General features: G+C 48.3%; 1 protein-coding gene across 9 annotated transcripts in view; it reads right to left on the bottom strand.

Annotated features, from left to right (window-relative positions):
• Positions 1-12,064, bottom strand: part of NCOR2 (nuclear receptor corepressor 2) — a 395,163-nt gene that overhangs the window by 214,149 nt on the left and 168,950 nt on the right. For all 9 annotated transcript variants that reach the window (XM_054006074.1, XM_054006082.1, XM_054006083.1 and 6 more), the window contains exon 5: positions 4,048-4,227. In XM_054006074.1, the coding sequence (XP_053862049.1) occupies positions 4,048-4,227 (180 nt within the window). The remainder of the gene's footprint in view (positions 1-4,047; positions 4,228-12,064) is intronic.

Genomic DNA, 12,064 nt, shown 5'->3' with positions numbered 1-12,064 from the left:
GAAAATATTTGCAAAGAAAGAAAATCCCAGCCATTTTTTTTGGGGGGGAGGAGGGGAGAAAGGGTCAAGATCCGTGGTACCATGGCCAGGAATAACTGCAAGGAGATTATCATCCTTCCTTGGCGTGAAAGGGAAGGCTGGTGGGAGAAGTGAAAGAGATTTAACACATATGAAAAAGAAGTGGCACATGAATTAAGCTGGGGAGGAGCAGCTGGACAAAGAAGCTCACTGGTGCTTTGGATTTCAGGAAAGAAAAGCTCCTGGGCTGCTAAAGACTTTGCTTCATCAAAACCCCTCCTGCCAGCCAAGCCCAGCGAGAGCCGTCATTGCCATTTTTGGAACTACCAAGGAGACACTGTTGCTGCCTTTTTTTTTGCTGCACAGGTTTTGCGTACAAATGTATTTAATTATCTCTAAGACCTCCCAAGGAGGGAGGGAAAATGCTTTGAGATATTAGGGCTTGGTACAACTGCTCTCCTGTTTGCTCAAGGAAGATCTGGCTAATATCTTTTGTTTTCTCTCTCTCTCGTGTTCTTTAAAAGTCAATGGCTCAGATGGACCAAATGTTCTCAAAGTATTACAGATAGGAACTTTTCTGCTCTCTCTTTTTCCCCCGCACCTCTCAAATATTTTCTCTTGCACTGAATCCTAAAAGGCCAGATGTACTGAACTTTCTTAAGGAGAGGGAAGGCCACGGTCAGTATCGGTAGCTGATTGCACACCTAGCTACAGAGCCACCTGCAAAGAAAAGGGAGGAGGGGATTTATCTGCCAGCAGCTACTTTCGCCACATTCATAACTAATCTGAGCATTTGCAGAGGATTTATAAAATCAGTGTCCAGGGGAGAAAACGAGACAAACAACAAAAGCCTTTTCTTTCCAGGACGACGGCCTGGTTTTGAAAGGTGCTAAGTACCTGCAGCTCCCTTAACTTCAATCTGTGGGTACCCAGCGGCTCTGGAAAAGCCAGGTTGCAGAGCTGCCTGTTACGAGACACTGGTCCCCACAGCTACTGTGCATTAGTCCTCCAACTCCTCCAGGGGAAGAGGATAATCTCGTTTTGCTTTCCCAGAGTCACTCTGACTTCAGACCAACTTTCCACTAGAAAACGAGCCAAGCTCCCCAGCGGTGACCTGGCTTGCACAGGCCTGGAACCCCTGTGCCCTTGGTAAAGCCTGGGGGCTCAATGAGCACTAAGGCTCTAACTAAGCGGAGCCTGTTGATCTCAATAGGCTAAATCCCCCTTCACTGCAAACTAACCTGGGGATGGACACTGCTACTGTGTTGAGGTCGCCGGACCAAAGGTCCCTTGGGAGCTTTTTGGAGCAAGGGTGTTTCTTTAAAAGGAACGGTAATGAACACAGGGTTGGTGCAAAGTGCCAGCTTCTTTCCTGAGACTGGTGCGTGGAGGCAGCCCAGCCAGAAAAGGGACACCACCCCTGCAGCTGGGGGAGGCACCTGGTGCATAGTGCCACACTGCAGCCAGTTTGGGTCACTCTGCAAGGCGAAGCAGGCAGAAAGGCCACCAAGACCAGGCAGTGTGCAAGGAAATCTTATGGCTCCCATTCCAATTTCTCTTCCAGGCCTCAGTGAAGGGGGCGTGGCCGCAAAGCTGATGCAGCTGGCTGATTCCCCAGCTGCCAGGACAGCCCCTTGGAGCATAGGGAGCCAGGCAGAAGAGGGACAGGAAGCCTGCTCTCATATCAGCAGAGATTGCAAAGATGGCTTAAAGCTACCTTTGACCCATTCTGCCCTCCTCCCCAGCCCTCCATCTGCTCCTCTGCAAAGCAGCTTGGGGAGGCCAAGGGATCTGGCCCAGGAGTTTAAAACCGACAGTGTCCTTTGAACTCTGACTTTATCATGATGCCACCATTGTCCTGGCAGGTCTGTCTTTAAAGGAACCAGCCTTCCAGCTGCAAGCGCCAGAATCTTATTGCTCTCGGTCCTTACGGCGGCCCAGACTCCACCCAATGCCCACAAAATAAAACCAGGGAATCCTCTGTGCTTTTAATCACTCCAGATGTTCCAGCTGCACCAATGAAAAGGCAGCTCTGGGGCCATTCATTTCACCTGGCATCACAGCTGCTTCTTAGCCCTCCCGGCTCCCTTCCCCTCTCCAGTCCCTTTGCTACCTCTGTCGGGAAATCAACTGAAAACAGGTGTCTCGGACTAATTACACCACACTGTTTAAAAACAAAACCAAACTGTCCTGATTCCACTTACGAGGGGGACGGGGAGGCATCTGTTAATCAAAAACTCAACTCTATTCATAGCAAAAAGAGGCATTTGGGATGGCCTTGCATTAAAGAGACGAGAGCGCTTGGTTCTGTGCCAGCTACAGCACAGCCTGCGGAGAGCGCCCGTGAGCACGAGCGTGTTCCTGGGCGTGCGTGAGTGTGTGCATGTGAAATGAGAGGAGTCTCTTCAGTTGGTTTATTGCACTCATTATTCCCTTCCTGTGCCGTTTCTGCAGAACTTGGGAGGAACGTCAGCAACTTGTTTTCCCACTAGAAGCATGGAAATAGACCCACTTTTTCATTCAGAATGACAGCCCAATTATACCGCCTCCTTAATTCATAAATTCCAGGGCACACGCACATCAGGAGAGCTGGCTCATCTCTCGGGCGGGTGGGGATTAGCAGTCATCAGCAAGCATTACAGAGCTTCCTGACGCAGGGGAAGTAACAACCGGTAACAGGGAGACACAAAGAGAACTGCTTTGCTTTAGGCATTGAAAAACCTTTATAAAAAACACAGGCCACCACTGTGCTTTTGTCATGTTAATCATGTTAATGGGGTTATGGTAATCTGCGTGGCAATAATAAGCCTGGGACGTGCTGGTGGAGTCTTCTACTGGGCGGTCTTCTACTCTGCTACATAGACAAGGACGGATGGTCCAGTGGCTAGAGCACTAGCCTAAGATTTAGGAGACCGTGGTTCAATTCCCTGCTCTGCCACAGACATCCTGTGTGACCTTGGGCACCTCACTTAGCCTCCCGGTGCTCATCCGTAACATGAATAATAGCCATCTCTGCAGGGAGGCTATGTACATTAAAGACTGCCATGTGTCCTGATACTACAGTAACAAGGGCCAGATCCTTACTGTGGAAGCTAGGACTTCCCTAGAATAGTAGTGCACACAGCGGCAACCAAATATGGGTCTCTTCCCCTTAATCAACTGCGGGAAGCGAGCCGCCCAGAGCCCTCTCTTACATCGGTCTGAGCCCAGGCACAAGGAGCAGAGGAACACTCGGTGCAGTGCAGCTGGTTAGGTCACAAAACAGCAGGGAGCGGTGTTCCCAAGTCTGCCACCGGCGCAGAGCTGCCCTATCGCATCAACACACAAAGCTTCGGGTTGGTTTTCAAGCTACAACAAGAAATCTCGGTACTGCAGCTTTATTTTGGGACACACGCACTGCAGAGAAGCAAATCCCTTCCTGAGACTCAGGGTGGAAATATCCAAGCGCTGAATTCGGCCTTCGCAGATTTAGAACCAGAGCACAATAGCATTTAACATTTCCCACCATTGCACTACCTGTAGCGGTGCTCCAGCAGCATTACCACAGGGGGACTCTCGCTGGGAGGAAAGAGAGCCTTGTGATTACAATGCACAAGATTGAGGACCTGGGATCAATTGCCAGCTCTGCCACCCACTTCTTGCGTGACCCTGGGCAAGTCACTTAATTTCTCAGTGCCTCATTTCCCCATCTATATAACGGGGATAAAAATACTTCCCTTTACCTTACCCCTTGTCTGTCTTCTCTATTTAGATTGTAAGCACCGGGTGGGTAGGGAGCGGCTCTTACCAGGTGTGTGCACAGCAGAGCACAATGGATCCCTGGTCTTGGTTTGGGCCTCTTGGTGAGCTGTCTGGGGGAAGTCTAGGCGACACGCTGGGTAAAGCGCTAGCAGTTGCCTGTGCCTTATGTATAGTAGCTGCTGCAATTGCTGCCCTCAGTGGACGTCCGTGGACGCCTGGATCCGCCATTACAGGGAAGTGCGGGTGCTCTGACAGACATACAGCTCCACCAGCGCCGGGCCACCTTACCTGTTTCTTTTTCAGCTTGGAGATCTGCTGTTCCACCATGGTGATCTCCCGATCCACTCGGTCCATGTTCTGGATCAGCTCCTCCTTCGAGAGCCTGGAGGGTAACAGATCCAGCTCCGAGTCAGGGTGGGCGGGGCTGACCGGAGACACGGGTCCCAGCTTGCCTGTCAGACTTCGCTCCTGTGGAGAGTAAGAACAATCCAATCAGCCATTTCTCTGGAGAATTCAGCACCTTTCCCCTCTCACGCTCTTATCACACGCTGCAGATGCGCACTTCCCTGGTCGCCTTCCAGCCCTTTAACATGGACACTTCGAAGAACGCTGGCCGCATGACCCGGACACTCGACAAACTCCCTGGCTCCCCCTCATCTTTATGGTCACCCATGCTACTGGTCCAAGCAAGACCACTCACTTTGGGACCATACGCTCCTACAGCAGTCACTCCCCACAGAAACCATAAAACCATCAACTTCACGAATTAAACTCCTGATGGCAGGAGACAGATGACAACTGGTTCCAGACTGCCACAAAACTTAACACAACAATAGCCCCAACAGCTAAATTGAGGAAGAGAGAGTGTCACATGCACGCACTTTGTTCTAAAAGAATTCCAGAAGCCTCCGGAAGAGAGAGAAATCTAGTCCACCTGGAGGGTGGGGGCTTTCATGCTCTTGTTAATTTGGGGAGGAGCTCAGATACGAGGGTGGTGGGTGCCAGATCAATAAGAAAAAAAGAGACGCTGAATATGAGACTAGGTTAGATAAAATAGGCAGAACTAATGACCATTTAGAGTCTACAGGCTCTAAAGCAAACAGTATTGGGGGAAGTGCTCTTCAAAAAAGAAACTTCATGGAACAATGCAACCTAACAGTTTCAAAGAATAGCTCTCATTAGGATGACATTTGCTGGAGCGGGAGGGGGAACCACTCTGGGGAAAAGATCAAAATGTTCAGCACTTTTGATTTCTCCCACGCAAAGCAATGGTTTAGCTACTACTAATTAGCCAATATCTCTAGACCGTCTTAGAACAATAATCCTGCTTTTGTACAATGCCTTTCACTGCAAAGTGTAGCTACTGATATACAAACTTGGCAAAGAGCTCTGTTCACCCACCACTGAAATGAAGCAACCTCTGGGCTGAAGCCCCGCAGCCGATTAACATCGCATGGCAATGTGAGAAGTAGTTTAGGACTGGACGTGAGCACCAGCTCATCCCAACGCCAGTAGAGCTTGGCAAAGAGGATTCTGCCTAGCTCTTAACTGTAACATCTGCTTGCACACAACCTCCTCTTTCACATGCATCGGAGCCCAGAAACCTTGAGCGCCTTGCACCTCTAGCAAGGACTTGAATATCAAGGCCTGAAACAGCCAGGGGAATTTCAACGGGCAAGAGACAGCTTCATCCAAACTGGCAGGATACTGAAGTGAACGCTCGTGCCTTTATAAAGAGCATCAATAGGATCTGTAAGGACCCATCAGGCTCTCAATTTTATGGGGCTCAGCACATCCCCATAGTTCCTTACGGTCTCCTGCCCAAGTGCTGACCCAGCCCTGACCCTGTTTTGCTGCAAGATCCGACAGGGTCCCAGTACGACAGCCTATTCTGACCTAATGCATTCCACTCACATTTGGCAGCTACAGGACACTGTAATTTAATTTATCTGTTCCGTTATTTTGCGGTGGGATGGGATGGGTTCCCCCCTCCCAGGATGGAAACAGGGGAGGTAAAAATGATGGTTTAGTTTGTAACCTTAAACCACAGACTCAATAATCATCCCGCAACTGCTCTGAGGGGGTGGGAGGAAGCAAACAAGCAACAAAGTTCACCCAACTTAGCACCTTTATTACAGCAGCCTCACAACTGGAGACAAGGCTGCTATTGTTCTCCAGCACCAACTGGCGCTTTTCATTCCTTCCAGAAGGGCTCCCTTTCTCTCTGACTCACGGGCTATGGATGACTGCCAGGCTAACTTCCCGCCTGGACCAGCGACAGGTGGGCTATTCATTAACTTACCACTTGTACTTGGGGGTTGTTTCCTCCTGTGGGAGGCCCGGGGCCACGCGAAATCAGACCGCAGCTAGCTGGGGCCAACAATAAAACACAAGAATGTTCTGCTGCCTTGGTTAAAGAGGCAGGCGTCCGCACAGTTAAGCGCTATGAATTGTTCTGGCCCTGACATCATTACCCATGATGAAACCTTCTGGGATTGATGTGGGTGTAATAAAAGATACCACCTTAATGACACTCTTGCTCATCACTGAATTAATAACTGCTTACTGGGAAGTGCAGCTGCAGCATGTAACCTCCACCCCTGCTTTTTGAACTCCTAAGGCAGCCTTAGAAATGGAGCGTGCATCACAATACCACATCTTAACCCTTGCCTTGCTCCCCACTCAAGCCGTCCATGGACAGCTTTGATACAATTCAAGGGATTTTCACCACTCTGCAAATGAAGCTTCATGCTGCTTCCAGTCAAGTTTCACTCAATTATAAGCAGGTTTCACTATGCTAGCCTCCCAGAAAGCAACGTTTGTTGACTCCTCAATGGGTATTCAGTGCCGCAGTCAAAAGGGAACCATCATCTTCTTTTGCTCAGCCAGAGCAGAGGACTGAAAGGGGAAGAAGTTGCAGCAAAGGATGGGGAGGAGATTTCTGCCCAGGCCCCATTCCAGCAACTGGAAAGAAGTGAGAAAGGACAGTCAACGCTCTTCATGAGTGCCTTCTTCTCCTGGCATTCTTGCCTGCCAGTGGCTGTCCCAGAGCTTCTGACCCCAGGGCCACAAGGCTACTGAATAATGTTCTTTTCTTCGCCCTCCTCCCCCTCCCGCCGTTATAAAACTCTGCTAAGAGACAAGTAGTTTGTGGATCAAAAGAGAGATACAATTCCAAGACTGGACTCACAGAAGCCCAACACCCAGGAGGGTCTCTCTCCAAATGGCTTTGTTCCAGTAAGACTGGTAGATTTAAAGGCACGTTGGGTTGTCGATGCTGTTCCTGCTTCTGCCATCATGAAGATAAAGCATAATAGCAATCTGAATATTAATATCCTTTCCCCACCACATTCCTTACTATTACAGGATGGGTTTTTTTCCATTTCTTAGCATGAGGAGATACCACAAAGGCACCTGAAGAAGTTGACTCCAAACGTCCCTCCAAAAAACAAGCTACCAGAGCATTAAACACAAACTGAGAAGGGAAAACAGTGGATTTCTGTTTCGCTCGACTTACACTGGGATAAGATGGTGAAAGTGCTCAATTACCTGCCAACCACAACCGGAGAGCTGAGGCCTGGCCTTCCTCGTGGGCAACTGCTAAACCTTCCCCATGCTGTCAATTTTCAAAGCCAGAGGAAGCAGAAGATAGATTTTTAGGCATGCGATACGTGGTTTGCTCAAGCCTACGGGACAGCAGGAGTGGGAAGAAAATTGTGTGCTGATGGTGTGTGGGTGATCAAATCAGCAGAAGTCATTTCAGTCCCCAATTTCAGAGATCGAGAGAGAGAGAGAGAGAGAGAGAGAGAGAGAGAGAGAGAATCTAACTATAAGTACAAAACAATGAAGTGAAACTGGCCCGCACTGGGCAATATATGAAACGTAAGGAACTTTTAAAAGATCAAAGCCCTTTTTGTAAAACCTTCGGAGATGCTGTTTCTGCTGCCCGGCCACATTTCCAGCTTACAGATTCTGAAACAGAAGCGACGGTATAGTGGAGCAGAAAGAATGGCAGAGCGCTACCTTACATAAAAGTACCATCATCTCGCACGACGTCAGCAGCGCTCAAAGGCTCTTTCAAAAGGGATAATTGCCATTTTCACAGGCATGTGTATAGACAGAGAGAGACAGGCAACAAGGACGCGGGAGAAAGGAAATGAATGCAGAAGTCTCTTGGGAAACTCGCACCTGATAATGAGGTTCGGTGAGCAGCACTCTCGCTTTTACAAAGAAGCCCTTATTCCTAAGCACAAAAACCAGGTGCATATGAAAAGACGCTGACGCAGCTGCCTGCCACAGTCAACTTGCAAAGGCTGGACTTTCAAAGAAGGTTACGTAACAGCAAGCTGTGGGCACTTGAATCCCCGACGTGTACGCCAACCTCCTCCATTAGCGCTCTTCCTGGGAAAGGAGGTCTGATTGCCTCCCGGGGTGAAGAGCGCCGTGCATGAGTGTTCACAGATTATGAATTTAAAATACTCTTGTGCTTGAGTCAGTCAAGTAACGAGGGCCTAGTGCTCTTTTGATGCAGCAGATATTGCTGTGGGCAATCCTGTGCTGTCAGAGCCCTGGACTGGGTGACCTAATCGGTCTGTTCCATCTCCAATTCCCATGACAGAATACATAAGGAGATGTTCAGTGGAGCTTACAAGAGCACGCCTTACACACAGTGATTGCGATGTCACCGGAACATCCAGTTTTTCTACTGTTGGTTCTTTGTCGCTGTGAGAAGCTGCCTGTTCTTTTGCACAAGTGCCGATATCTTGGCATCAAATGTGTCATAAGCATGTCTATAAAAACTGGCTGTTTGGAATGCTCTAAAGAGACAGGGGCCACATAAGTAATTCAGCCCAACCTCATACGGGTTCAACATTAATGCTCATGACAGAGACAGACCTTGTGGCACAAACCTCAAAGGTAAACAGCACACTGTTTTCGTGGCTGTAGCCCACGAAAGCTTATGCACTAATAAATTTGTTAGTCTCTAAGGTGCCACAAGTACTCCTGTTCTTTTTGAGGATACAGACTAACACGGCTGCTACCCTGAAAACAGCACACTGTGGTAATGCTACAACCCAGTGCAATGCATCTCCTGGAGATTACCAGGGAAGAGAAGAAAGCAGAGTTGCAAAGGCCAAAAAGGATGGGCATATAACATGTTCTTCGAAGATACTTGCCAACGGGCCTCTCAGCTGCCCACAGAAGGGGAACAAAGGGTTGGGAATCTCCCATTCACCTTATGGCTGGGACTGCCTTTTCCTTGCTCCAGTGTTATCCCAGCCTCTCAGCACTGTACTGGTCTCCCCCCTGCTGCTATGGCAGCTCAACACATCCAGCCAAGAGGGGGATACTCCAGCTCCCAGCGAGCCAAACACCGCTGGATTGGGCTCGCTAGCCGCAGAGAGAAATCCCATCACGAGGGAGCAGCCTGGACCAGAAAGCCAAATATCTGTGAATTGCATCCTTAAAACAGGAACCCATTGCAGCCAACACAGGAGCCCAAATCACTGCTAGGGAGAATGTTTTTTAAAAAAATGGTAGCAGTGGTCTGCTTCCTAACACACTGAAGAAGCCACTTAAAGCAGGCTCTGTGTAATGTTGACGCCTGGGATCATATCACATCCAGGTTTTAAATTAACCTAGTGTGAAACGTAAAATTCTTCTTATTAACGAGTAGTCACGGCCTTCAAAACCAGCATGCAGCCCAGAGAGTTAGAATCAATCTGCTGGAGGGAAGAAAACAATTACTTCATTACTCAAGTCGATACTTTCTCAGTAATTATACTGTTTCCATGTGATTTGTTTTTATACACAGCTAACAGCTACTGTAGTCCCTGTTTATCCCTGGCCTTATTATTATCCGATTTGTATGATAACAAGGGGAACAAGGGTGGGGGCAGGGGGCCAGGATTAATGTAAAGCCTCCCTTGGTAATAACAGCTGCTGCCATAAAAGAAAACAATTAACACTAGAGAGAGACTCCATCTGAGAGGAGAACCTGTCCTAGGTTTTTATTCTGCATGTGGTTGTTCCAGGCATAGGTCCCACCAATAAAAATCACAGCTCTTCACTGGAGATCCCACCAATAAAATCAAAGCTGTGTGTGATGAGTGCCACCTTCACTTTCTGGGATGCAACTGATAGCGTCTCTTATTTTAAACTGCAAACTCTGGGGAAGAGGCTTTGTAAAGCCACCACTGCCCACTGTTTCTAAAACAACTGCAGATCAGGGCTTGATTCAACTTTCAAGGACTCTAATTAGCGTCTGCAGTGGGCCCGATCCAGCTAGCACACAGTGGTTTAAAAGATGCATGTGGGCAGGTGGTCAAAGCATAAGATCAGGAATTCTTGAACGCTGACTCCATCTCCAACAACGACTGCCCTCTGCAGCCCTGGGGCTTGTCTACACTGACACTGCTGCAGGGACGCAGCTGCAAGCGAAGACGCTTCTCCCGTTGGCCTAGTTAATTCACCTCCACAAGCGGCAGTAGCTGTGTCAACGGGAGAAGCTCTTCTGTCGACACAGTGCTGTCTGCACCAGGAGTTCGGTTGGGATAACTGCGTCGCTCAGGAGTGGGGCTTTTCCACACCCCGGAGCGACGTATCTATAGCAACATACATTTGTAGGGTAGACAGTGGCTAGGACATGTCACCTCCCCTCACAGTAATTAAACCAACCGACCTCACTGGGCGGGCTGAACAGTCAATGCCTGAAGAAGAACGGCACCGTTCGAGCTGTGCATCAGAAGCAATAATACTAAACAGACGGGAGGTGGGGTTGGAGAGTGGAGAATCAGTGAGGCAGAGGGAAGAGAATGTTCCAAACAGCTGGTGCAGCTGAAGAGAAATGAAGAAGAGGAGGAGGAGGGGGCTGGGGTGGGGCATGGAGGATGCAGGGGAAGGACAGGTCAATAATATGCTGTTTTGTTTTTTACATCCGTCCATGGAGGGCAAATCACCTGCTGGTGCAAAGTAAATATTGCTCCTGCCTTCAGAGAGACATCTCCATTTAGCACTTTGAAACGTAAGAGATAAAAGGGAGAGATTTTAGAATGAAGGCACGGTGGGAGACGCACAATGGAGCCCTTGTTCACACCTGGACTCACCCAGACCTCAGAGCGAGCTGTGACTGGCTTGAACCTGTGTTTTCTTGACAATGAATCAGCCACCTTTCCAAAGCCCCAGGAGATGCCACATCATAACTTTGTAACCTTCACTTTCAGCTGGTCAAATAAAGCTATGCTGTCTGAAAAAGAGGGGGCAAAGTCTAGTGGTTACAGGTATGGAATTGGGAGTCTGGTCTCCTTGTTTTTAACCTTCTCTCTACCACTGCCTCAGTATGTGTGTTCCGGCAAGTCATGATTGCTCTCTGCCTCAGTTTACCCATTTATAAAATAAGTAGACTACCAATAGGCTCTTCATTCCAGGAGCATGAGCGACTTCAGCATCAAATGTCTGTAAATTACTTCATTAACCCAGTTCAGTGAAGGACTTGACAACTAGGAAATTAAGGGATTGTCCAACAGCAGTTTGATTGATTTATTAATTAAACACAGTGTTTTGTTAGCACTCTGAGCTTCTACCCCCAATTCCTTCTGCTTGCACGTCCCAGGCACACCCACAGTGTGAAGGAGAACAGTTCCAGCAGACAGCTGGGCGAGGACTGCTGCACCTCCACAGTGGGCAACATGCAATTTAGATCTAAAAATGAAGGACGCCCTTGCGTCAAGGTAGACGGTTGAGGGGTTTGAATACCTGCGATTTTATCAGGGGATAGAACTCTGTCATCTGAACCTTTCTTATCTCTACGTACCCATCAAACGCAGCTTAAAGCTGCAAACTAATTAAACTCCCAATACGCAGTTAGTGAGAGTCTGTGCCACAAAGCAGAGCCACTATTCGCTCTCTCGCTAGCTGCAAGAACCTGCAAGAAACTGACTAGCTGGTCATATCTTCCCAGCGGAGGGAAATGCCGAAAGAAATAAAAGAGTGTAACAGTGAAAAGCAGATCAGGTTATTAAAATTCTTTTATTTTTATATCTGGCATTTTACTGATCATTTCTGTAGCCCCATCTTTTTATGGGAAACGTAATTTTTAAACACTTAGGATTTTCGAGTTGACAGTATCTTTGCAATAAAACTAGAACTAAAGTTTAGCTTTTCTTGACTGATCCAAGTGCAGGCAATGCTGTAAACTGTGCTTGATTCCTGGTAGCAGTTAATTTAATGCTTGCCAAAAGTAATGTCTTGAGAACCCAGCAGCACTAGTTCAGAATTCCTGCAGCCAAACATCAGGCAAACCACT

This window comes from Malaclemys terrapin, chromosome 16, assembly GCF_027887155.1.
Source record: "Malaclemys terrapin pileata isolate rMalTer1 chromosome 16, rMalTer1.hap1, whole genome shotgun sequence".
NCBI lineage: Eukaryota > Metazoa > Chordata > Testudines > Emydidae > Malaclemys > Malaclemys terrapin.
Note: the sequence above shows the minus strand (reverse complement) of the source record. Positions and strands in the feature narration are given on the sequence as shown.